Source organism: Citrus clementina, unplaced genomic scaffold (genome assembly GCF_000493195.1).
Source record: "Citrus clementina cultivar Clemenules unplaced genomic scaffold, Citrus_clementina_v1.0 scaffold_7, whole genome shotgun sequence".
Taxonomy (NCBI): domain Eukaryota; kingdom Viridiplantae; phylum Streptophyta; class Magnoliopsida; order Sapindales; family Rutaceae; genus Citrus; species Citrus x clementina.
The window spans coordinates 7,288,556-7,312,266 of NW_006262075.1; the positions used below are offsets into that span (position 1 = coordinate 7,288,556).

At 33.8% G+C, this 23,711-nt stretch overlaps 4 protein-coding genes across 6 annotated transcripts in view; 3 read left to right on the forward strand and 1 right to left on the reverse strand.

The window, feature by feature from the left end:
* LOC18036461 (proteasome subunit alpha type-6) overlaps positions 1 to 2,767 on the reverse strand; it is a 4,977-nt gene extending 2,210 nt beyond the window's left edge. Inside the window, exons 1-3 of the mRNA XM_006426630.2 lie at positions 2,555 to 2,767; positions 758 to 852; positions 590 to 671 (exon numbers count right to left, since the gene is read on the reverse strand). Coding sequence (XP_006426693.2) covers positions 590 to 671; positions 758 to 852; positions 2,555 to 2,630 — 253 coding nt within the window. The 5' untranslated portion in view covers positions 2,631 to 2,767. The remainder of the gene's footprint in view (positions 1 to 589; positions 672 to 757; positions 853 to 2,554) is intronic.
* Positions 2,768 to 6,909: 4,142 nt separating this feature from the next.
* LOC18036473 (inter-alpha-trypsin inhibitor heavy chain H3) lies at positions 6,910 to 11,580 on the forward strand. Its single transcript, XM_024180558.1, has 13 exons — positions 6,910 to 7,527; positions 7,623 to 7,778; positions 7,860 to 8,072; positions 8,154 to 8,243; positions 8,386 to 8,502; positions 8,708 to 8,974; positions 9,127 to 9,283; positions 9,497 to 9,574; positions 9,750 to 9,850; positions 10,021 to 10,191; positions 10,271 to 10,345; positions 10,509 to 10,610; positions 11,049 to 11,580. The coding sequence occupies exons 1-13, from the start codon at positions 7,138 to 7,140 to the stop codon at positions 11,385 to 11,387; spliced, it is 2,256 nt and encodes a 751-aa protein (XP_024036326.1). The 5' UTR covers positions 6,910 to 7,137; the 3' UTR covers positions 11,388 to 11,580.
* A 1,056-nt stretch (positions 11,581 to 12,636) lies between these two features.
* Positions 12,637 to 15,217, forward strand: LOC18036489 (probable nucleoside diphosphate kinase 5). Of its 3 annotated transcripts, XM_006426636.2 has the most exons (5): positions 12,637 to 12,958; positions 13,391 to 13,615; positions 13,945 to 14,052; positions 14,189 to 14,298; positions 15,091 to 15,217. In XM_006426636.2, the coding sequence occupies exons 1-5, from the start codon at positions 12,903 to 12,905 to the stop codon at positions 15,117 to 15,119; spliced, it is 528 nt and encodes a 175-aa protein (XP_006426699.1). In that variant the 5' UTR covers positions 12,637 to 12,902; the 3' UTR covers positions 15,120 to 15,217. The 3 variants fall into 3 exon arrangements, with proteins under 3 accessions (XP_006426699.1, XP_024036466.1, XP_024036465.1); XM_024180698.1 differs by lacking the exon at positions 13,945 to 14,052; XM_024180697.1 differs by lacking the exon at positions 15,091 to 15,217 and having other exon boundaries at positions 14,189 to 14,303.
* Positions 15,218 to 21,922: 6,705 nt separating this feature from the next.
* LOC18036509 lies at positions 21,923 to 23,486 on the forward strand. Its single transcript, XM_024180966.1, has 5 exons — positions 21,923 to 22,017; positions 22,138 to 22,213; positions 22,398 to 22,984; positions 23,137 to 23,320; positions 23,427 to 23,486. The coding sequence occupies exons 1-5, from the start codon at positions 22,012 to 22,014 to the stop codon at positions 23,444 to 23,446; spliced, it is 873 nt and encodes a 290-aa protein (XP_024036734.1). The 5' UTR covers positions 21,923 to 22,011; the 3' UTR covers positions 23,447 to 23,486.
* Positions 23,487 to 23,711: the final 225 nt, after the last annotated feature.

Consider the following 23,711-nt stretch of genomic DNA (forward strand, 5'->3'; position numbering starts at 1 on the left):
TAAGCTCCACATCTTTTTGTGAAACTCTATACAGAAGCACAGTTTTTATATTTAACAAAAAAGAATGATGGAAATGGGAACCCTGGACCAAAGACAATGAGGACTAAAAAAATACTGTGGAGAAAAAATAATAATAAATAAATGAACCCTTTTGTGTGATTGTTTAGACATTAAACTAACCTAGATTTTTTTTTAAATTATTAAAATAACCAGGATTGTCTAACCATCTCTTGACACGAATCTTTGTTTCTAAAAATAATTACTTGATTTCTCTTACATGAAAACACATTGAGCATGCTCAAGATACAGGTAATATAGCCCTCATATGATTATAGGACTCTCATATCCATTGTCGTGAAAGATGCTCGCATCTTATCTTATCATTACTTCTGTCATTTACTGAATGCAATGCTATCATTAGAACTTTTATCACAGCTAAAGTCGGACGAATACCATAAAAAAGGATTTAGTCAGACAGCTAACCCAACCAAATTTGTCTTAAACTCTCTGAGTCTTATCTAGAAGTTTTTGGCCACATATTTTTCATATAACTTTCATATCGTCAAGCTAAATAGCACAAAAAAGAAACCTGTCATTCCAGTTGCCAGCAATCCAAGGTACTTTGTGATTGGGAAAAGATGTGTGACACTTGTATGATCCAAAAGCTTGTCCTGCATTAATTTTAAAAATACAAAACTCGTAACTGTTTCAACCAGTGAGCAAAACAAGGATCAATTACAATGTCAATAATACTCACCGGGACCTTCTTCTGAGTCACAACACAGACTGAATCCTTTCCTCGAACACCGATAGAGGTAACCCCAGCAGCCTTAACAGCTTTGAAAGCATACTCTATTAAAATCATTCAAAACATCATTATATTATGGTCAATGCATGACTAGTCCAGCATGTCAGAACGAATCTTGAAAGACTACATCATAGACCTAGCACTCCATCCATTAGCTGGGAAATGTGCATAATACATAAAGTGGCGTGACCAGCTAATCTGCGTTAGCTGCTTCTATCAAGTAGTTATCATCAGGAAGTCTGACTGATACACTTGGCAGAAGACATGACTAATTACAACTGATGTGGTACAATGAATACAGATAATAAGATTCTATTTTCCTCTCTTCTCACCAATTCTCAACACCCAACAACAGGTCAACTTAAATCCCAAAACAGTTTCTAAAGACCAAAATTCATACTTTCACTATAACAATATGCAAACAGCTACAGAAACTTAAATCATGAAAATGAGTCCTAAAGCTTTCAACATTGATTGCTATTGAAATTGCATATATGGATGATTACTACAGAGTTGAAGTATCTTTTTCTCATATTTGTGTATCATAATAAATTTATCAATAGCCATGTCAAGCGTTTCATTTGTCACAAATGTAACTATGTATCTGAACCCCCATATAAGGTAGCATTGTTATGCCTCCTTTTGAGTCTCTTTTAATTCTCTGTGTCTTCACGATAAACCCCAGACAAAAAGTTGGGGAACCAGAATAACTTCAAATTGCTTTCTATGTTGAATTGGAAGCTTGCTCCCAAATTTAAAAATGATCTACAACGATAGACAGGAAAACACCATTGATTTAAAAGGAAGAATGCTGTGGGTGGAATCTTTTTTGGTTTCGAAAAAGATTGGACCATAAATAAGCACCAACTCCAAAATTGGAGGCCCCAAAGACAGATTTTTGCCTAATGGAACTGTGAAGTGTGGATTCTTTCATGGTTATTCACAAGCAAGGAGTAAAGGCTATACGAGGTTGGTCATGGCTTATTCAAGATAAAAAGGATGGCCATATATGAACATAAAGCTAATGAGGGCTAGACTAGACCTGAAATGTGGAACTGTAACAGAAATGAAGCCTCCTATTTTGACGACTTGCAGAAAAAATAAGTTTTGGTTCATGAATTTGATCGAAAAAAGGAATGAAGAAAGTGCTTTTCTTTGTGCTTAGCTTCGAGTACGAGCCTCATTGCTGCCGCCATCAGCAGTTGAAGGACCAGAACTCTGGCCAGATTGTTGCATCCTTGAATGAGGAATCAGAAACTAGATGATATCGCATACCCAGAACTTCGACTCCGGTGAATATCTAATGATTTCCATGATAAAATGAGAACCAAAAACTTATTTATCTTTCTTTCTTAATTTTCTCAGAAACCAAGAACAGGTACTGAGGTAGACTACATTGTTGAACACAACTGAGGTTAAAAGTACTTAAATCATCAACTTCAAATTATAAAGTCTTTAACTTCTGATTCCTCACACTTATTGAAACTAAAATCAACCAATAGCACATAAAAAGAACTACAATTCAACCAAATAATCCAAAAGATTCACTTTCGATACATATAAACACAACTGAGCTTGGTATTACTTGAATCAACAAACTGGGTTCTAAAGCTTCAAACTTTTGATTCCTCAAACAATAGCAGATTAAATCACACAATCAGAACCCTGTTCCTCCAAAAGATGAAAATTTTATAGATATATGCAGATATGATTAAATCAGAGGAGATTGAAGATATATGAACGTACCGACTTGAAAGAGACGACCCTCAGGCGAAAAAATTGTAATATGGCGATCGTATCCTCCTCCACTTCCTCTACTCATTGTTGATTATACGCTACTGTGATTCCTCTCTTTCAATTTTCTTCTTCACGCAGTTCTACTCGTCGGATCAATCCGCACTTCGTACAGTAATTTTTATATGAAACACGACCAAACGGAAAACAAAATCTGGGGGGATCCCTGGAATTTGCCACTGGGTATTGGGCTAAAATGTGGTAAGTGCTATGGACCCAAGAATAAGTACTAAATGAGCCCGCAAGCAACCAGCCCAAGTTCATAAGCATCGCGGGAGGGGAAAGTCTTACTCTTTACAAGGGACGACGAGCGCATGAATCATGATGTCACTAATTTTTTAACACGTAGGCGTATGAGTTGAAACGTGCCACGAACAAAATGGGAGAGACAGATATTTAAAAAACGTGGCATAATTTGATTGGAAAAACACATAAAGACTTTTTCTTATCTTAAAGGGTCTTAATTTTCAGCAACACAATTATGGATTGCTTGTTGTGACGACAGATCTCATTATTAAAGTTTAATCATCAAGTTGCTTGATGACTTATCATAACAATGTTTGTGAACACTTGGCTTTTATCAACATGTTTGGTAATTGGTATCATCAATTAAGTTATAGTAACCTTAATCCCCGTTCATACTAACATAACATGACAAAAACTATCTATCAACACAATCACAAGTATATATTATGATATATACTTAAGTGGTTAATAACATTGAAAATATTTAATATATATATATATATGCTAAATTTTGGCTGAAATATGGCCCGTCTTTGCCGACAAAATAGTTTCGTCTTAGCCAAGATTCAAGGACCAATTTGGTAAAATAAACAATTGCATTTTCAGCAAATTTCTCACTCTTTCGCGTTTAGCACAATTACAAATAGCTTCTGCAATGAGACGACACCTAATTGGCGAATTGTTTAGTGGCTCATCATCAAGCTGTTTGACGTCTCATCATACATTATTTATGAACATTTATTTATCAACGTGTTTGGTGGTGTCTCTTCATTTTGACTCGACATAATTATAGACTGCTCCTGTGTTATTCATTTGTGTATCATAAGGGTATGATCTGGTGAGTGTCATCACTCACTTTCTAGCGAGCGATGCACCACATGACAGCTTTTCATTGGAAAAGGTACGAGCCATTACACATCTATCCTAATGAGAAGCTGTCACCTGATCTTTTCTCTACAATAACATGCTAGCATTATTAAATTATTATTTTTTTCAAGTTTTATTCCTTTCTCAGCAAAATTTATGACTTCGATGTCCTTTATTTTTGTCTAAATTCCAAGGTAAGAATATTATTTGCCAATTATGGTAAGCTAATCTAAATTTACTTGCTGGCTTTACTTGGGATTCCTTTCATCATTTGCTTATATTTCCTAAAGTTCAGCATATTCTTTGATCAATACTTAATTTATCATTCTCTAAAAGGATTATAATTGTGATTAATCCCAATTTTCATTTATTCATGTATAAAGTATAAAACAATATATGTTGCAAGTGCTTTACAATGTTAAAAAGTACTTTTTAGGCATCTCATATCTCACAATGGATGCATGTAGGAGCATTCTCAACACTCCCACATGATTAAATTACTTTTATGTATGTTTTACAACATATTATTAAATAATAAAAAAAGTCCATCTAAACTTTAAAAAAAAAAGTACTTTTTTTTAAAATTACTTATTTAGTGTCCTTAAAAAATAAAATTAAGTACAATTATTTTTATTATGAGATTGCTTAATCTGCGTGCGAATATTATTTATATTAAGATCCGTATATTTTTTAACAAATTCAAATATAAATCCGGATATAAAAATATTATGCGAATATGAATTTAAATAAACCAACATCTAAATTTTTAGATCCAAAATTTTCCATCCCTAGTAAGCAGTGTTACAACATGAAAAAAAAAATAGTGTCCAAAGTGTTCGTGTCCAAGAAAAGGACAGGTTGGACACAATTTTGGGCATTATTTTCGAGCAAAACAGCTTTTCGCTACAATAATTGATGGAAGATTTGTGGACCAAACTTAATTGAATGCTATCATTGTTAACATTTCTTCGTAGAAACAGAAGAAACACTTGTCAAATGTGGAACAAAAACACATTAGGAACCATGCCCTCCAAGTTAGCGGTAACCCTCAACGAGAGAACAAAAAGTCTAGCCCGAGCAACGTTAATGTTCGGATGTGACGGGTGACAGGCTGCACAATTTCTATCGATGGTAAAATCCTCTACGAGTTTAGAGTCTTATAGAGCCCCATCTTAAATGAAAAAAATTTTAAATAATTTTTAAAAAATAAGATAGGAAATAGAGAAAAAATAATTTTTAAATTCTTAATAGTGTGGGATTTGATTTTGTACTCCCCACCTCACCCTCACCCCAACCTCAATTCTCATTATATATAAATATATTTTTAATTCTTGTTTAATAATTTTTATTTTATCAATTATAATGTCAATTAATTTTTTTTAATTTTTATGCAATATAAACAAGATATGAATTAAAAAAATCTTATAATATTTTTCAACTCTGAAATATTATTATATTTTCTTTTCTCTTTTAAGGTGATACGCTCTTTAAATATTTTTCACTTTTAATATCATTTTAAGATATTGTATCAAACCTTTAGATTTTTTTAAAAGAATTTAAATACTTTAAAATATGATGATGATTTTATTTTAAATTTCTAATTTTTAACTTATTAAAATAATATATTTATACATATTATAAAATAGATAAATAAAAAATAGGGTGGAAATGAGGAAATCATTCTCCACATGGGGATTCTCCATCTCCACCCCACTAAATTTATTGAGAAATAAAATAAAAAATAGAGACAAAAATTTTTAACGGAATAAAAAATAAAATAAGCCTTCCCACCCCCACCCCACCTCAGTGCCACCCCTATCCATGTACGCGGTCGACAAAAGCACCATCAAAGAATCCCAAGTTAGACCAACCCTAGATATTGCCGTGGGTCCATGCCGAAGGTTCTAGTCAGGGTCTGGCCAGTCTGGCCACTCGCTCGTTCGGAAGGTTTGGTGATCATCCAGGGCACCGCTAATGGTGGTCCTGAGTGCATCGTAGATTTATTTCTACAATTATTTGATTCTCATTATTAATGACTTAACAGCGTGGCAGACAGTGATTGGGTGGTCTACTGTCTATAATTGCGCTGGTTTAAATCACTTCACTTAATTGGTGGGGTCAAATTGCTTTAATGGGGTGACGCTCAAGTGTGTGTGTGTGTGTAAATATATATATATATATATATGTATATGCTCCCATCGCATTACCATGGCAACGCATCTAAAATATAGTTTATTTATTTCTTTAAAAGATAATCTCGAATTTTTTTAAATATAGTTTTGATTATATATAATCAAAAACCAAGGTCAAGTCAAATTTTGGCTGATGCAAAAACATGATTGCGGCAAACAATCCGCATGCGATCCAGATTCATATTGACGTGGCGGTATTTTGTGGACGGACTCAGAAAGAGTGCTTCTTCTGTGCAGTCATTTCTCTTCTGCTGCGTGTCAATCTTTTATTGGCTGTCGGATCTTTAACAGCTGATTTTCCACTGCGCTCTTTGTCTTCACTCCGACACTGCTTTTCAATTATTAATTAATATTACCAGTAAAGCTATTTCCCTCGTACAGTCATTAGTTGGGTCGGTGTCGGTTAGAAAGCCCTTTAAGCTCCTTAAAATAAATCAAATTTGTGTGTGTGTGTGTAAAACGAATTGATTTGATTTCTTTTATTTTTTAAAAGCTTAATCATTTTTCCTTTTCAATAAGACATCTATTAATATCACTTAAGACTAATATACACACTGAAAAATATAAACTAGAAAGATCAGACCACTGTTTGGTCTTATAATATGACTATTAAAATATTTTATCCAAACATTTAAAATTCTGCATAATAAGAAATAATCAAAGCTAATGGCTCAAACATCGTAATTGCGAATAATGTCATACTCTTTTTAAATTATTATATTATAGTTTAGGGTCTATCAAAAATATAAATTCGTAGTATTATACCACAGCCGAGATTTGTAGAATTATTAATGGCTAACCGAGATCCTTGTCAAGTCGGGTTGTTAGTTAGATAACGAAACTTTTACAATTATTTAACACTCAAAAAAATAAAAAATAAAACTTATTTTTCATTAATCAATTTCTTTTATGTGTATGAGAAAGTTAATTATTAACGTCGTCACCGGCCAACGACTCTCCCGGTCCCTTACATATTTTAATTTTATTATTCGTAATTATGTCTGTTTAGTCATTTTGTCTTCTCTTTATGAGTTTTTTTTTTTTCTCAACAAAAGCTTGACACAATATAGTTATTAATTGAGAATTACATACATGTATTATGTGTTTATTTACATGTTTAAGTGTGGTTCATCTTCTTCTTTCCACGTTGAACTTCATTTGAAACGCTGACCCAGCTAATCTAACTTCATCGGAAAGCTATTCCAGCAGCCGGAAGCTTTATCCGTCAAGATGGCAAGTGAGTTCGAGAGCTGTGTAAACTATGGACTGAATCTTTCGAAGAGGATATACTATGGAAAAGAACCGGGTTCAGGACGAGCGGTGATGCCTCCGGGGATGACGAGGCAGCCGGAGAGTTACTTGCCGGAGGCGGTGATGGTGTATGCGGTGGTGGGTGAGCCGCAGATTGTGGACAACCCTGACGTGCCGAGTTACCAGCCGTACGTGCATGGCAAATGCCAGCCGCCAGCGTTGATTCCCCTGCATATGCATGGAGTTGAAATGGAAGTTGATTGCTGTTTAGACACCGCCTTTGTGGCCTTCAATGGATCATGGCGTGTTCATTGTATCATGGCTGGCCGGCAGTGTGATTGCACGATTGCAGTTCCTCTTGGAGAGCGGGTAATTAATTAATTATGATTGATGAATTTTTCTATTTAATTTCTTTAAGTTTACTTTCGGGAAATGTTAAAAACGAAAAATGATTTGGCTAACAGGGTTCACTTCTAGGTGTTGAGGTTGAGATTGATGGGAGATCATATCAGAGCAAGTTGATTTCATTAGATGATGCAGAATATAAAGAAAATGTAGGCAAAAGTAAAGGCGATGGTCGCTATTTGAAAGGCCAAATATATACTTTGAGAATCCCACAGGTAGTTGCTCATATAGCAGTAGCATTTTAGTTTTTGTATTAATAAAAGGTGTTACTAATGCTAATGTTCGGATTTGATCAGGTTGATGGAGGTTCCACTCTATCAATTAAGGTCAATTGGTCTCAGAAATTGACATATGAAGAGGGTCAATTCTGCCTCAGTGTACCTTTCACCTTTCCAGCATATGTTATTCCACTAGGGAGGAAGATTCCTAAGAGTGAAAAGATAATTTTGAATGTTAACTCCGGTGTTAGTGAACAAATTGTTGGCAAATGTTCTAGCCATCCTTTAAAGGTATGGTCATTTTTGTTAACTCATAATTTCAAATGAGCTTCATTCTGCATTGGGTTTCATAAGATTATTGTGAATTTCCAGGAGTTAAGTTGCGAGGTAGGAAAATTAAGTTTCTCATATGAAGCAGAGGTGAAAAGATGGTCCAATTCTGACTTCAAATTTTCTTATACTGTAAGTCCTTTGACTAATAATTGTTCCATTTCAACGGAGATTTATATCGTAACCCATGATCATCAATGTAAAGATATCAATTTTGGTCCAGATATGGAGGGACAATCAAGTAATCCTGTTTGAGTTCTGTGTTTACATACAGGTTGCTTCAACTGATTTATTTGGTGGTGTTCTTTTGCAATCTCCAAGTTTGCATGATTTTGATCAAAGACAAATATTCTGCCTCTATCTCTTCCCTGGAAAGAGCCAGAGTAGGAAGGTTTGTTCTGATTCCTGCATATGACTTCTTATAGGAGTAGATTCTTGTTCATGGTGCAATATCTCTAAAAATGTTCCTTTTTAAGTTTGATGTTTCTGATGAAGAATGTAGAAACTAGTCTTTGATAAATGCATTTTAAATTTATCAATTATTATTATTATTATTTTTTGATAGAGTTAACTCATTAATTTGTTGCATCTGATAGGTTTTCAGGAAGGATGTCGTATTTCTAGTCGATGTAAGTGGAAGCATGCAAGGGGTTCTCCTTGAGCAGACCAAAAATGCACTATCTGCATCTCTTTCTAAGCTCAATCCACAGGATTCCTTTAACATTATTGCTTTCAATGGGGAGACTCACTTATTCTCATCATCAATGAAGCTGGCTTCTCAGGGAACAATCACAAATGCTACTCAGTGGCTCAGTAGTTTAGTTGCTGGAGGTGGAACAAACATTTTGCTTCCCCTTAAACAGGTTTGTGGATTTAGCAGAACAGAATCACTAATGTAGTTACTGTTGCACTATTGACATTATCCATTTTACTTCTCTTATTTCTGAAATATATAATACTTCTTTTTTTTTTTTCCGTCTGGAATGCTGAAGATTTCACCTGTTGATCTGTTTAGGCAATAAAGTTGTTGTCTGACACTAGTGAATCAATTCCCCTCATTTTCCTCATTACGGATGGCACTGTGGGAGATGAAAGAGGGATTTGCAATGAAATTAAGAGCTATCTCACAAATACAAGATCAATTTCTCCTCGCATATGCACTTTTGGCGTCGGTAAGGTTTTGGTGTTGAAATTTCTCTTTCTGGTTTTTTTAAGAATCCTTTATCATTTTAATGTTGATCAGCAAAGTCAGAACTATTGTGGTTCAAGAGACACACCTATCTGAACATGTCTAAATCTGATTATGTACTGCAATCTTGAATTGCTGAAACTACTAAAACTAGTTCCATTCATTTACTGTGTGGAAAATTGGAAATAATTCTCAGGTTTATATTGCAATCACTACTTCTTGCAAATACTAGCACAGATTGGGAGGGGTTACTATGATAGTGCCTATGATCCAGGTAAGTTCCCTTTTATTTTTTTTGGGGGAGGGGTGGGGGGTAGGCTCGTCCCTCATTTCCTCCTGGTCCAAGATGATGCTTCATTTGTAAACAAATTCTGATAACATCTGCTATTTAACAGCAGCTGACCTACTCTCTCACATTTTAACACCTGTGTTTGCTTTAATTTGGCTAGGTTCTGTTGACTATCGAATACGAAGATTCTTCACAGCTGCTTCATCTGTGTTTTTAACAAATATGACCTTGGAGACTAGCAAACATCTCAATTCACTTGAGGTATACTAGTCTTGAGAGAAAAGATTTTCCACATTCATCTACATCAAAAATGAATTAGCTGTACCTTAGGACAAATTATTGTGTAGTCATTCACTCAATACATTGGATTTGTCTGGCTTGATCTCTCTGCTTCCATCTCTGACAAGTTGTACTCTCTACGTTCCTTGCAGCTATTTCCGTCTCATATTCCAGACTTCTGTTTGGAATGTCCATTGATTGTATCAGGCAGATACAGTGGAAACTTTGGCGACTCTGTTCAAGTTAGTGGCACAATGGCAGATACGAGCAATTTCATCATAGAATTGAAAGCACAGAATGCCAAAGATATACCGCTTGATAGAGTAATGTCCCAAAATTTGCTATTGCTTGTAATTTAGACGATGTACATTTTCTTTCTCTGATTAATATGCTCCTCGGCAGCTTCTTGCTAGGAGACAAATAGAAATACTCACTGCTCAAGCATGGTTCTCAGAAAGTAAAGAGCTTGAAGAGAAGGTATGCAATTTAAGCCCTAGTTAAACGTGATAACTGAACATAGGCAAACCAGTTAGACTGCTTTAACTGCGTTACTGCCTTCTAAATGCTAAATAATGCTAGTGTTGAAAGGTAACATTCTATTTTTATTATAACTTCTAAAACCATTGACGATTTTGTGTAGGTTGCAAAAATGAGCATACAAACTGGGGTTCCATCTGAGTACACATGCATGATTTTATTTCCAAGTGGCAGTAAAACATCTGAGCCAGTCTTTTTAAAGGAGGTATGCATGATTTCTGCTATGATTTTGTGAAAATGTTGCAAGTTACATTTTTTGTTAATTATGGCCATGATATCACTGGCTTCAGTTTAGATTCATGTCAGTGACTGGCTGATAATGCACCCTCTTATATTCCTACTCTCAAGTTCATGTCTTAGGTTTTTCTTTTTTTTCATTTATGATATATTGCATATCGTAATTGACAGACCTTGAAGGACTGCTCATTCACATTTTGGCTCATGCAATATTTCCTCATATATACTATATGTTGAGATTGTTTTCTTCTCTTATCTTTTAAATGTAAAGAGTTTGTGCAAAATCTTCAGATTAAAATTGGAATTCAAAGATAAATCTCTCCGTTTCTCCTAAGTACTTGTGATGACTCTTAATTGACGGTGGTACTATTTATTCACCTTTTTCTTTAAAATTCATCAAAACCAGTTATTGAACAAAGTTGACCTGCTAAAGAGGGTGGACTCAACAAGCCAAAAGAACATTCTCCTTGGAAGTCTAGGTGTAGGGTTTGGGAACTTAAAAGCAACAGCTGAGAATGTTCCTCCAGGAACCGAGGAAACAAAGTCATCAGATGCCACAGAAATGTTGGTAAATGCTGCTTCCATCTGCTGCGGTAGGCTGCTCGATCGCATCTGCTGCAGGTGCTTCATTCAGACTTGTTCATCTATGAACAACCAGTGCTCAATTGTGCTAGCACAAATTTGCACTGCCCTTGCTTGCTTTGAGTGCTTCAATTGCTGTTTTGAGCTTTGTGAATGCTTGTAATCTAAGCAAAGAGCTAACTAAAGTTTGTACAATCCTGTATGTATATGTTGTGTTCAAATAAATAATGTTGTTGGTAGAACTGCCATTGCGGGATCCATTGCTTTGTGCCGACAAATCGTGTATCAACAAACAACGTGTCATCTGATATATAAAGTCCTAGAACGACAAATTGTCTACAAGTGTTGAGAATAAAACGACAAGCGTACAATTTTTTTCTCCAGAGTAAAGGTTGTGCGAGACGTCCTCTAATTTATTAATGTACAGACGTCATGTCACCATTTTCAGTTGGCGCCAAAACCAACTACCTCTAAATCCTTCTTCTTCAATTAAAATTTTACGCACACAGACATGAGTAAAGTGTCCAACTTTAATGCCCAAGCATGGAGACGCTGCAACATGAAGCATCTGAAGCCCATTCATAATTTGGTCTCATTATTTTCGTTCTTGCAGCTGCTTTCATCTATGTAATAGTCTTACAACAATATGAACTAGTACCTGAGAAGAGTATGTCCAACTATCAGTCACATCCCTAGTTTGGTAGTTGAAGTTACAGTTATCTCATTAATGTTATTTAATGGACTTCACTTTCCTTGATTGTTTTTCCTATAAGGTCACACAGACGACTTGCGGCATGCAATCAGCAAACTTAGGGATTCCGGTACTTTCAACTTCACGATTGTATTCGAGGCTGAGCTCCATCATCCTTGTGCATTCATTGCACATGTTATGACTAAGGCTTAGCTGGTGCGTTTGGCGGTTCCCAATGCACGGTTACTTGGTAACCTCTAGTTTGATCCGGGAAACCACAGAAAATGAATCTCCCAAGGAAAGATACAGATTTGGTCCAGAGAAAGAAACTTACGATATTGTATCTGCTCATGTTTATTTTGGCTTATTGATACTTCCGATATGCTGGTTTCAGCAATTTTCATTCTTTACATTTCTTCCTAGATGCTTGGCCTGTAGAAGATACTACTACTTATGAAGTGATTTTTATACCATGGCAAGTTTTTGGATATATTAGGATTTATATCCTTCTTGTTTCTTGCTCAGTTATTTTGGCTTTTCCTCTCAGTCCATACTGGTAGAGATATACATTCATGTTGGAGCTATGGACAGGTATTTTTTGTTCGATGAAAAAGTTGTTCTACATTCCAATATGAAGATGACGACGACGACTTGTCATTTCTGAGCAAAATATTCTAACAACGACAAGTATGTCTTTTTTTCCCAAACCAAAATCCATAAGTCGTTCGCACATAATAAAACACTACGACATGACGCGAATCACTTGTCTCACCATTTAAAGTTTGACATAAATACGATTAGCCCATAGACCTGTGAAATTGACACTTAAGCCCAAATAGGTTTTCAATATTATACATATTACCCCCTAATCAGTAGTCTCTACTCTCTCGTCAGTGCTGACGGGATAGTTCCTCAAAATTTGGTTTTCATATTTATTTATTTCTTCATTGCTTCTGTATTAAGGTTTCAACAGTGGGAACTTTTGAAATGATTCTTCGTGTTGTTGGGCTCTTCATTTTGGCCTGCATCTCTTCTCCCTGCAGGTAATTTCTTAAGTTTTGTTGGTTGGTGAGAATATGCAGGAAAATAAGAGAGAAACTGCTCAAAATTTGACATTTTAGTGGTTTTATCGTCTGGGTACCTGAGAATAATGCGTGAGATTAGGGACTTAAGTGTGCTTTTGTCTTTCAGTTTATATTTTGATGTAATTTGTGATGTTTGGAAGTGAAATTGATGGATCATATTTGATTGGCACGATTAGTTTTACTAGTTGGAACTGTATAAATAGTGATTAACTTTTCTAAATTACTCAATTATATGGGTGCATGTAATGTATGATCACAATGTTTACCATGAACACAGATTTGGATTTGATAACCAGACTCTTTATCTATTTGGGGATTTGATATTCAATTCTAGGAAGCAGTTTTTTGTAGTTTAGTAATCAGTGGTCTCAAGTGTTTCGATCAATGTAGGTCTTTGAGCAATGGAAGTGTGGAAAAGGAGAAAACATTGGCTATGATAAAGCCTGATGGATTGTCTGGTAACTACACTGATGAAATCAAAAAGGTGATTCTGGAGTCTGGTTTCAGTATTTTGAGGGAAAGAGTGGTTCGACTTGATGAGGATGGGGCGAAAACCTTTTACGCTGAGCACTCTTCAAGGAGCTTTTTTTCTAGTCTTATCAAGTACATGACGAGGTATCTTTGGCTCGGTTGTAGTTATTATGCCTAATGGTTTCCTATATGTACAAGTTTGGATTATATTGGATAAGAGATTTTTTGAAAATGGCCTTGGATTTTTCTTGCAAATTCCAAATTACTTATATTTTTCATCTATTAATCTGAACACGTGTACCCTGGTTTTCCTTGCGTGAGAACAAATGACTTGATGAGTTAATGTTCTGAATGAACTTGTTGCTACTTTTTCCATAAAATATTTGCTGTCACAGTTCATCATTGTATGCAATGTATCTAGTGCTTCTCTGTCTCTCTGTCTCTCTCTCTCTCTTTTGACTTTGTTTTATCAGTGGTCCAGTTTTAGCTATGGTTTTGGAGAAGGAAAATGCCATTACTGATTGGCGTGCTTTGATTGGACCAACTGATGCAAAAAAGGCTAAAATTTCTCATCCACACAGGTTATATGTGCTCCCATTTGGATAAATTTGTACTTGGTTATTATATAAACAGTTTGTGAGATTGACTTACCTTTGTCACTGTAGTTTTCTTTTTTTGCTGGTGATTTCTTTTCCATTTTCCCTTGAATACTTCCAGCATTAGGGCGATGTGCGGCCTGGATTCAGAAAAGAATTGTGTTCATGGTTCTGACTCTCCTGAATCAGCCCAAAGAGAGATGTCATTTTTCTTTCAAGAGATGTCTTCAGGTTAAACCCTATTCTCTTTTCAGTTGATATCGCAAATTAAATATATGCAAAATTTGTTCAGTCCAATAATTTACAAAAGAAACGATGATTGTGGTACCTTTATTGTGTGACCTTTAGCCTAGCTATACAAATAAAGGTGGCACCATCATTGATGAGGTCTAGATATATGCTTGCAGAATTTAACCCTTAACCCATGTGCATTAACCATAACTTTTCTCACGAATATCTTCTTAAAAGAATAGGAAGAATTATAAGCAAATAAACTCTCTTTTAGTTGAAGATTTCTAGGATGCTTCTGTTATTGTTCTATTCTGGTTGGACTGAAATAGTTGTAAAATTCCAATTTATGTTTAATCAGTGATCTAAATGGTAGCGGAACAACATTAGGTCCTGAGATTTACCATAATTATTTGCAGAGAAGAAACACAATGCATAATGTTTTGATACAAACATTAGTAGCTACAATATTGTAATTTTCTTGGAGCTTTTTTATTTTTGAAAATTTTCCAGCTGTAATGGTGGTAGGACATGAAACCTATTTTGCAGAAATGTCTTTGGATTAAAAGGGAATTTTTAGCCTCTTAATTAGAGATTCAATTCAACATGAACTTGTTATAAAGTGGGGAACCAAAACAGAAACCATGGCTGCTACTTCCAAAGTTATATGTCAGCAAAACTATTTTCTTTTCTCCTCCACCCCCACCCCCCCACCCCCCACAAAATCCATTGCAATGCCTGTCAGTAGGTTGAAATTATCATACTAACATATTTTGTTGTGTTGCCTTTGGACAGATGAGGTTACAAGACACGATGAACTGTAGTTGTTAAGCACTTGAGAAGCTATATGGTTTCTACAATTTCTTTCAACAGTTTCTCTCACAACTCTATAATGGACAAAATTGCAAGATTGATTCAGTTATAGCACTCGTACAGCACCTGACCGGTTTTACGCATTTAACATATCTCCATTATCTTTGATTTGTCTGTCTTCAAAAAATCAATTTTGGTTGTTCACACACACTATTCTTGGTCAAAGGAAATTACCTGTAAGCTCTACTTTGAGCCTGATATATTTCTCATATATGATGCTACCTTATGTGTCAATACAAGTCAATAGAGATATAGCAAATGGTTTTATTTCCACCAATTCTGTCTTGAATGACATTCAACAGCATCAGCTTTCTCATCTTGGAAGACCCAGATGCTGCTATTGCCTATATGCAACTTGCAGCGTTTATTACAAGATACAGTACTGAGAGTTTAGATCATGATCTTCATGGGAGTTAGTGAGCTGCTTATGACCGTTTGATTGGGTTATGTCAGGTTAGCAAAATTGATATTCTGAAAAGAGTTGTTTAATGTTAAGATTATGTTTTACTTACCTGGATTATAGTTATTTGACACTCCATAAATTCATGCATTTGCTCATGTATGTAGCTATTTTTTGCATACACAATGTAGTGTTTTTGCATCTATACACAGCTTTCAATGCATGTCCCTAGATTTCAATTCAAAGCTTTACAAGTTGTTAGAATATCAATTTTGGGGATGTAGCATTCCTTTTTATTAACTTATTTAAGGGTTTAGAACTTCTCTAAGCATTACCCAAAAGGGAGATGAAACAAATGGATGATACATTTTTGGCAACTTTGTATAGCAAGTAATATGGTATAGATAAATGTATCGTTAAATTATAATTGTTTGCGCTAGCTTTTTTACAAGCTTCATAGTCATAGCTCCACATTTTCATACTACATTTATAAACTCAACTTCAATGCATTATTTTATTTTGATGCTGAATTCTATAAGGTTTTGAAATCAAAGTGGCAGACCGAAGAAACGCATCAAATTTCTCCTAGATGTTGCCATTTATGCTTTGGGTAGCAAAATCTTTTAATCAAAGAAAATTGTTGAGGCAAAGAATTAATGTTGGGCGTCATGACGTTTGGTATCATTAGCTGTAAACGACTCGTCATTTTGATAAAAATGGCTTGCAAGTTCCATCGAAACTCATAATAAATACGATCTGTCGTCTGTATATGTTTAAGCTCAATGCAGGTGAGCACGACTGTTTAACAAGGGTCAAAAGGTGATTACGGAAATTTGGTGCCCTGATTATATGTCGAGGCATGTGACAATTTGGATTTTTATCAATTAGTTCACAGACGGTTAGTGGTGCAAATCAAAAGCATGAACCTTACAACAATTTCGGAGGAATTAAAGAATCTATACACAATATACTGGCCATTTTTTAAGAGTGGCCAACCAATTTTGTAAATCTAATCTATTTAAAAATTCACATTATCTTTTAAAAACTGAAAATAAAGAAAAAATTTAAACAATTAATCAATTAGGTCTATTTCTTAATTTCTTTACATTGGTCTCTTGGTTCAGATCAAGATCTTCTCCTAATCTGAATTTTTTTTGAGCAAAATTTACGTGTTGATTGGTGATTAATAAATTTAAAATATAAAAAAGTTAAATTCTATTATTGTACTATTACTACATGACATATAGCATAAGATATTTAAAAGCTCGGAAATGCTGAAAGAATCCTAATCCCTCTTGGCCATTGTTAATCCCTTATGTTGTTTTAACATAATTTTAATTTGACTATTTGACCTTTATAACATAAAGTAAACCAAATTATTCAAAACATGTTCTTGTGCCCTAAGTTTAGATAATTAATGAGGATTTAATTGATTGATTATTCAAATTTTTTATTTGAAATTATTAACAATAATTTTAATTTTTTATAATTATTTTTTCAAAGAGGTGGGTTTACATAATTTCAAGGGTAGAAATATTGCCATCCTTTTTGTAATAATAGTAGTTGTCAACATCACCAATTGTATAGTGCAAGATTATATAAGTGAATCGATCTTATAATACTCATGAATAGTGTTGAAGCTATAAACTAATCAAATTAAAAATTTACATAATTTTAGGCTGTTTTCAATTATTAAAAACTTGAATGATTTGTGTGATTACTTAAATGAAAACCAACAAATTTTTTTTTAATTGGCCTAACACTAAAGTCATAAATTGTCACGTGCAAATTACTTGTTTATAAACTGATTGTGTAGATTTTGTTTTGTTAATTTTAATATCAAATGAATTTATACAAAAGTTTAAATCTCTAACATTATATTCAAACTCAAAACTTAAAATGTAGATCAAGTAATCTTTCACTTGCTGTGTGGAGCGTGGACTCGGCAGCTCATACAACTCGAGTCCTTAAATATACTTTTTGGAGAGAGTATTATGAAGGAACAGAAAAAAAAAAAAAAAAAAAAAAAGCTTCCATTAACAATATCTCGAGTCGATGATTAACGAGGGCCCACGATGATAATAAAGATAAGTATTATTATTATTATTATTATTATTATTATTATTATTATTATTATTATTATTATTATTATTATTATTATTATTGTTATTATTATTAATTACCAAATTGAAATCATAAAATTATAGGAAAAGATACTTGCATGTACACATGGAAAAATCGAATAAAAGAAAAATGACTTTACCCAAAAGCTTAAGGCCTTATTTAGAATTAAAGTTAGATAAATGTAACTTAAAAAGTATAGCACTAAAGTATTTGATAAATAATATTTGTTGTATATTGAAAGTTATGTTAATATGATTTTTATTTATATAATAAAAAACCTATTATATTTTTAATAATTTTGTTAAAATTATTATTTAAAAATTATATTTACTAAATTATATTAACTTTTATTTCATAATTATAATTTTTTTTTTTTTGCAACGATTGTAACTTAAAAGTTAAAACATCTCAATTCAAATAGAACCTAAAACGAAAAGGTAAAAATTCAACAACAACATTACGTACAAGTAACTCTTAATTACTAACACACGTAATTAATTAATTTGTTGCATGAAGTGTACTAAACACTTGCTTAATTTTAATGCAAAACAACGTCCTTTAATAATCAATTACTAGTCAAACTAATTAAAGAAGATACAATAAAAGTCGAGCTAAGAGTAACAGTTAGCCCAAAAACCATGATAGCCCCCACCTTCGTCCACGTCACGCAAATGCTTAGTTTAAGGGTCTTGGGCTCTTGGCCAGAGTGAAACGCGTTCCAAATATAGTAAGCCATGCAATATTAAGCTTCATTCACAAACCCTAGACATCTAGTAGATGCGATCACCCACATGCCTTTTTCTTTTCTTTTCATCTTGGTGGGTGTGAATTTGTGTATTCTCGACTCCCCTTTTTATTACATTTCATTTCTCTTCACATGCATCTCGAGATTTTTTTTTTAATAAATAAATTGTTAAAAAAATTTATCATGTACATTGCTATGACGAACTTTGTGACGTTGTTCGATAGAAGATATTTCTAATTATTTGGTATTTAATATGTAAGATATAATCGGGTAATTTTCTTCTTTTTTTGCTTTAATAACGAGAGATTCGATCCTTATTTTTGAAGATAAATAATCACTCGTATATCGGAAGTTTCAGTTGAGAACATATGATTATTTTGATTCTGCTTTTCATATATGTAAACGAAATTCGGGTTGATTCGGCTTAACGATAATATTCAACTATTGAATTTTATGTCAAAATAAATTACTAGATTGAGATTATGCAATTTTCTTTGATAGTAAGAAACAATAATTATTCCATTTTTAGTGTGATAATTAATTTTTAGTGTTTTGTTCAAATAAAATTCAAATATTTAAGATTGTAGACTTTACAAGTCTATCATTTGATCATCCGGGAACAGGGAAATTGTTGGTTAATTTTCGTACTCTATACACACACACACACACACACAAGAATCAAAGAACATTTTAGTTCATTATTCACTAATAGTACTGTTATTGACGTGCATGCATGCTTAATCACACAAATTAAGCAACGTAAAACTTTAGAAACCACATAATAAAATAACGCGTTCGAAATTCTCATATAATTGAAGCCTCCAACAGTATGCATGCATGGAGTGTTGGCAGCTCACTCACACGTTGGTTCAATGTGGTCCAATAACCCAAACCCATTTTTAATCTTCATCTTTTGTAATTCATAATCTTCTCATATATATATATATAAAGATAATTTTGATTATATAGGAAGCTGATCCTGTTTAAGAAATAGAGAGGAGAGGGAGATCTAGAAATTAGCAAGACAAATATAACCTTTGGAGCTTATTATTAAGATGAATATTAAACAACTTCGATCTCGTGATTATCGGTTTGGTGATTAATTTATGCATCATATATAGAAGAGCTGAGAAGTCAACCCGACCCCTTTGGGACACGTGTTGGACCGACAAGAGATGATGGGATCTATTTTTGTCTCGACACGTTGCCAACTGCCATGATCTAAGATGGACTAGAGGACCAATACATTTCTTGCAATGTTCCAATTTACTTTTGCAGTACACTTCTATACCTTCAATTGAAATCTTATTGTATCGATGCACGTTATCATAATTAATCATTATCACAATTTAACTCAAATTTAATCACTGCAAAACTGTTGAATATACTTTTTTTTTTAATACTGGTTACATACCAGATTACTGAATTGCATAGATTTTACAAATATTTACAACTGTTATCACAATAGTACACTGATATTTACAATCAAATATACATAACTAGGACTTATATATGATTACATTAAATTCTATGAAATCTATGCTCAGATAAATTATTCTTACAGACGAACGAGGAATGCCCCCACTTCACTTACATTTCGCAAGAAAGAAGAAGTTATAAATGTTTTAGCCCCCACAATATTTTTGTGGGGGATTGAACCGCTGCCCTCACAAGCGTGAGGGCAGCAGCGCACCACTTGGACCAAGGCCGAAGTGGCAACTGTTTAATATACTTGATGAAAGAAGACGATAGCATCAAAATACTCAGCACGAGGGATTTGCAGCTAGCTTACTGAATTTCGTGTTTCTGCAGCCAAGAGAGATTTGTTTTGACCATATGTATATTCCAACAACAGTTAATTTAATTTCTCTGGTCGTCAGTTCTTTGATATCCAAGATACATATATATTTTCTTAGCTTCCCAGTACTTTATTTCTTGGTGCTTATGAATTAAAGACAGTTGGCAATCTCTTGGAATGAGATCCCAGATCTTCCCCATCAAATAAAAAAATAACCAAGGAAATTTGTCCAAATACAAGAATTTTGACATAGTTTTTGTTAGGAAGGTATTCTGATATAAGCTCATGAGACTAGTTTCTTAGACTAAATAAATTTATAAACTAATATTTTAATATGAGTTAGGCACATTAACTTCTTGACTCGCAGTCGTTATTGATAATTAATCACTAAAATTGTGGGATTTATTGTTCCGATTTTTCTTACACATGTTAGATGTGCTTGGAAAGAGTTGCTCTTTAATTTAATTTGGATCTTAAAAGAACAGTGGTGCCAGGCCTACCGCCTACAATTTGGGGGCAGGTGATGAAGCTGATTAGGTCGGTGAAAAATAAGATATATTCTTCTTCCATATCTCTCCTCCTGTACTCCAATACATACATTATGACCCCATCCATCCAACTAATTCATTTCTTTAATTTGCCACTCCATGCTGCCTAGTCTTATTTTTGCGGCTTTTGTGTTTGTATTGTTCTTGATGCTTTCTCTGTCTCTTAAAATAACATTAAAAAAAAAAGAAAAAAAGGGGTAATATAATATATGCTCCAAATAGAGTTTTGCACAAATAACAAATAATACGCAACACGTACTATTCCTTTTAAGCCTAATGGTAATCAAATTAATCCTTCTCGTGATCACCCATATGAACGAAGATTTGAGCTTCAAACATCCTTTTTTTTTTTAAAATCTAAATGATTTTACTAATTGATCTAGTTAGCACCAATAGCAACCCATACATGCCTTACCTAATGCGTAATTGAAGCAAATCCTATAGTACAAGATATGAACCTAGATAGTGAAAACAACCGAGCAAGTTATGATGTATTAAGGAATTAGCAGGAAATTAAAAAGCTACGTTGCACAAGGAGATATTATATAACAAGTGGAGACCAAGCTGTCTTTGGAGCAATATGTGTCACCTCTGTAACCATTCGATATGATATAGCATATGTATAGAGATTGATTTTATTAGCTAATTTTGTCTTGAATTCAGCATTTAGATTCAAAGATCTAACAGTGTCACGAGGCCAATGTATGTTCCAGAAAATCAACCCCGGAGAATTCTCACACCCCATGTGTTTATTTTATGGACATTATAAAATTATAAAAAGAATGTCTTTTTGTTTAGTGGGATTTGGGATGGATGTATTACTTGTAGAAAAGAGAAGAATAAAGGTTGAATGTATATATGTACATACACAAAGAAGAATAAAGGTTGAATGTATGAATGTACATACACAAAGAAGAATATAAGTAGTGCTGAAATTAGCTAGCGTTTATGCTTAAGGCCGTGTTTGGGAACTTGAACCAGCTTTCTCTCTGGAGAAAAATCTTAAGAATACGGCCATAAAATTCATCAATGCTGACTGATATCCATTTCTTTGTTTTATAACTTCGAAGCTTCACTTTTCATTGGCTATATTAAGCTCTTGCTTTTTATCACCTTGGCTTTTCCAAGCACTTTCCCACCACCCTTTGGTATTTATCATCAAAAAGCTCCTTTCGATTTGAGACCCAAAAAAGAAGCCAAGAATCTCATTCTTTCGCTCTATCTCAAAATGAAGGTGAGTGTTTATGATTGTGTGTTAGTGAGTGAGAGAGATCAATCGTTAATTTGCATGCATTATATATCTATCCTTTTAATTTGTGAGAGTTTTTGATTAATAATTTGTTTGATATGGCAGCTCTTTGGGTGGATGCAAAATAAGCTCAGTAGCAAACAAGAGAGCAACAAAAAACCAAATGCAGCTCCAGCTTCCTGTAAGCATTCTCTCTTATCTCTTCTGTCAAAACAATTTTAATTATTTATTTGCCAAATGCAGTACTTTGGTATGGTGGGTTCTTTTGATCTTTTCATTTTGTTTCATGATAATGAAGTGAAGCATGTACTTCTTTTTTGATTACTCATATGTGCATATATTTTGTGTGTCAACTTGTGTTTTAGATCGTAATAAGAAACAAGAGCCACGCGAAGAATTCAATGACTGGCCTCGTGGATTGCTAGCAATTGGAACATTTGGTAACAATCCTGAAATAAACAATAATAAAGGCAACAATGATTCAGAGATCCAAAATATTCAAGATGACCAGGAAGAAGCATCTTCATCGATAGATTTACAGGATTTCACTCCCGAAGAAATTGGGAAATTTGAGAAAGAATTGACTAAACTCCTGAGGAGGAAACCGAATTTGGATAAAGAAAAAAAAGTCGCAAGCCTTCCGTTGGATAGATTCCTTAATTGCCCTTCAAGCTTGGAAGTTGACAGGAGAATCAGCAATGCAATTTGCAATGAAATATCAGATGATCATCATAATAAAGATCATGATAATCAAGACATTAAAGATGAAGATATTGATCGAACGATTAGTGTTATACTTGGTAGATGCAAAGACATTCGAGCTGATAGTAGCAAGAAAGCCATTGGGAAAAAATCCATTTCTTTTCTTCTCAAGAAAATGTTTGTTTGTAGAAGTGGATTTGCACCTCAGCCAAGTTTGAGAGATTCGCTTCAAGAATCGAGAATGGAAAGAGTAAGTAAACAGTCATCTAAACTTTTAATTTTTATTTTTCTATCTAAATGAGCAGGATTCCAACTCCGAAGCCTCTGTATCAACCCAAGAGAATTTACCAATTAATATCCGACTTTTGTGAAACATGTATAACTAATGCACATATCTTGCAGTTCCTGAGGATAATGCTGCACAAGAAAATGAACCCACAGAATGCATCAAGAGCACCATCAATGAAGAAATATTTAGAGGACACTAAGCAAGCGTCTAATAATAAGAATGGAACTGAAGATGACAGGGAAAAATTACAGGGGAAAAATAAAGAAGGATGTAAGTGGGTGAAGACAGATTCAGAATGTAAGTTCACTGTTTTAGCGATTTTCATTAAATAAATTTTAATAGCATATGTGGTTGGTTTCACTAATCTGATAACTAATTTTATGAAATTATTCTACGATTGCAGATATTGTTCTGGAGATATAAAATCTGCCCCTTTTATCTCTTCCCACATCATTTCACTTAAAAAAAGGGTAATTGTTAATCATACTTTCTGATATATTTTTGTCATTTAATTAATTTCAGTAACTTACACAATAATATAATGTTGTTGTCTTTGCAGGTACATTGCTGGGATTATGATGTAAATTAATCTGCTAGTGAAGTTCTATTCTGTCCACGGTGCTTTTTTTTTTTTTTTTTTTTTTCATGGTTGTATCTGTGAATGACACACAGTGCACCTCATGTTCTG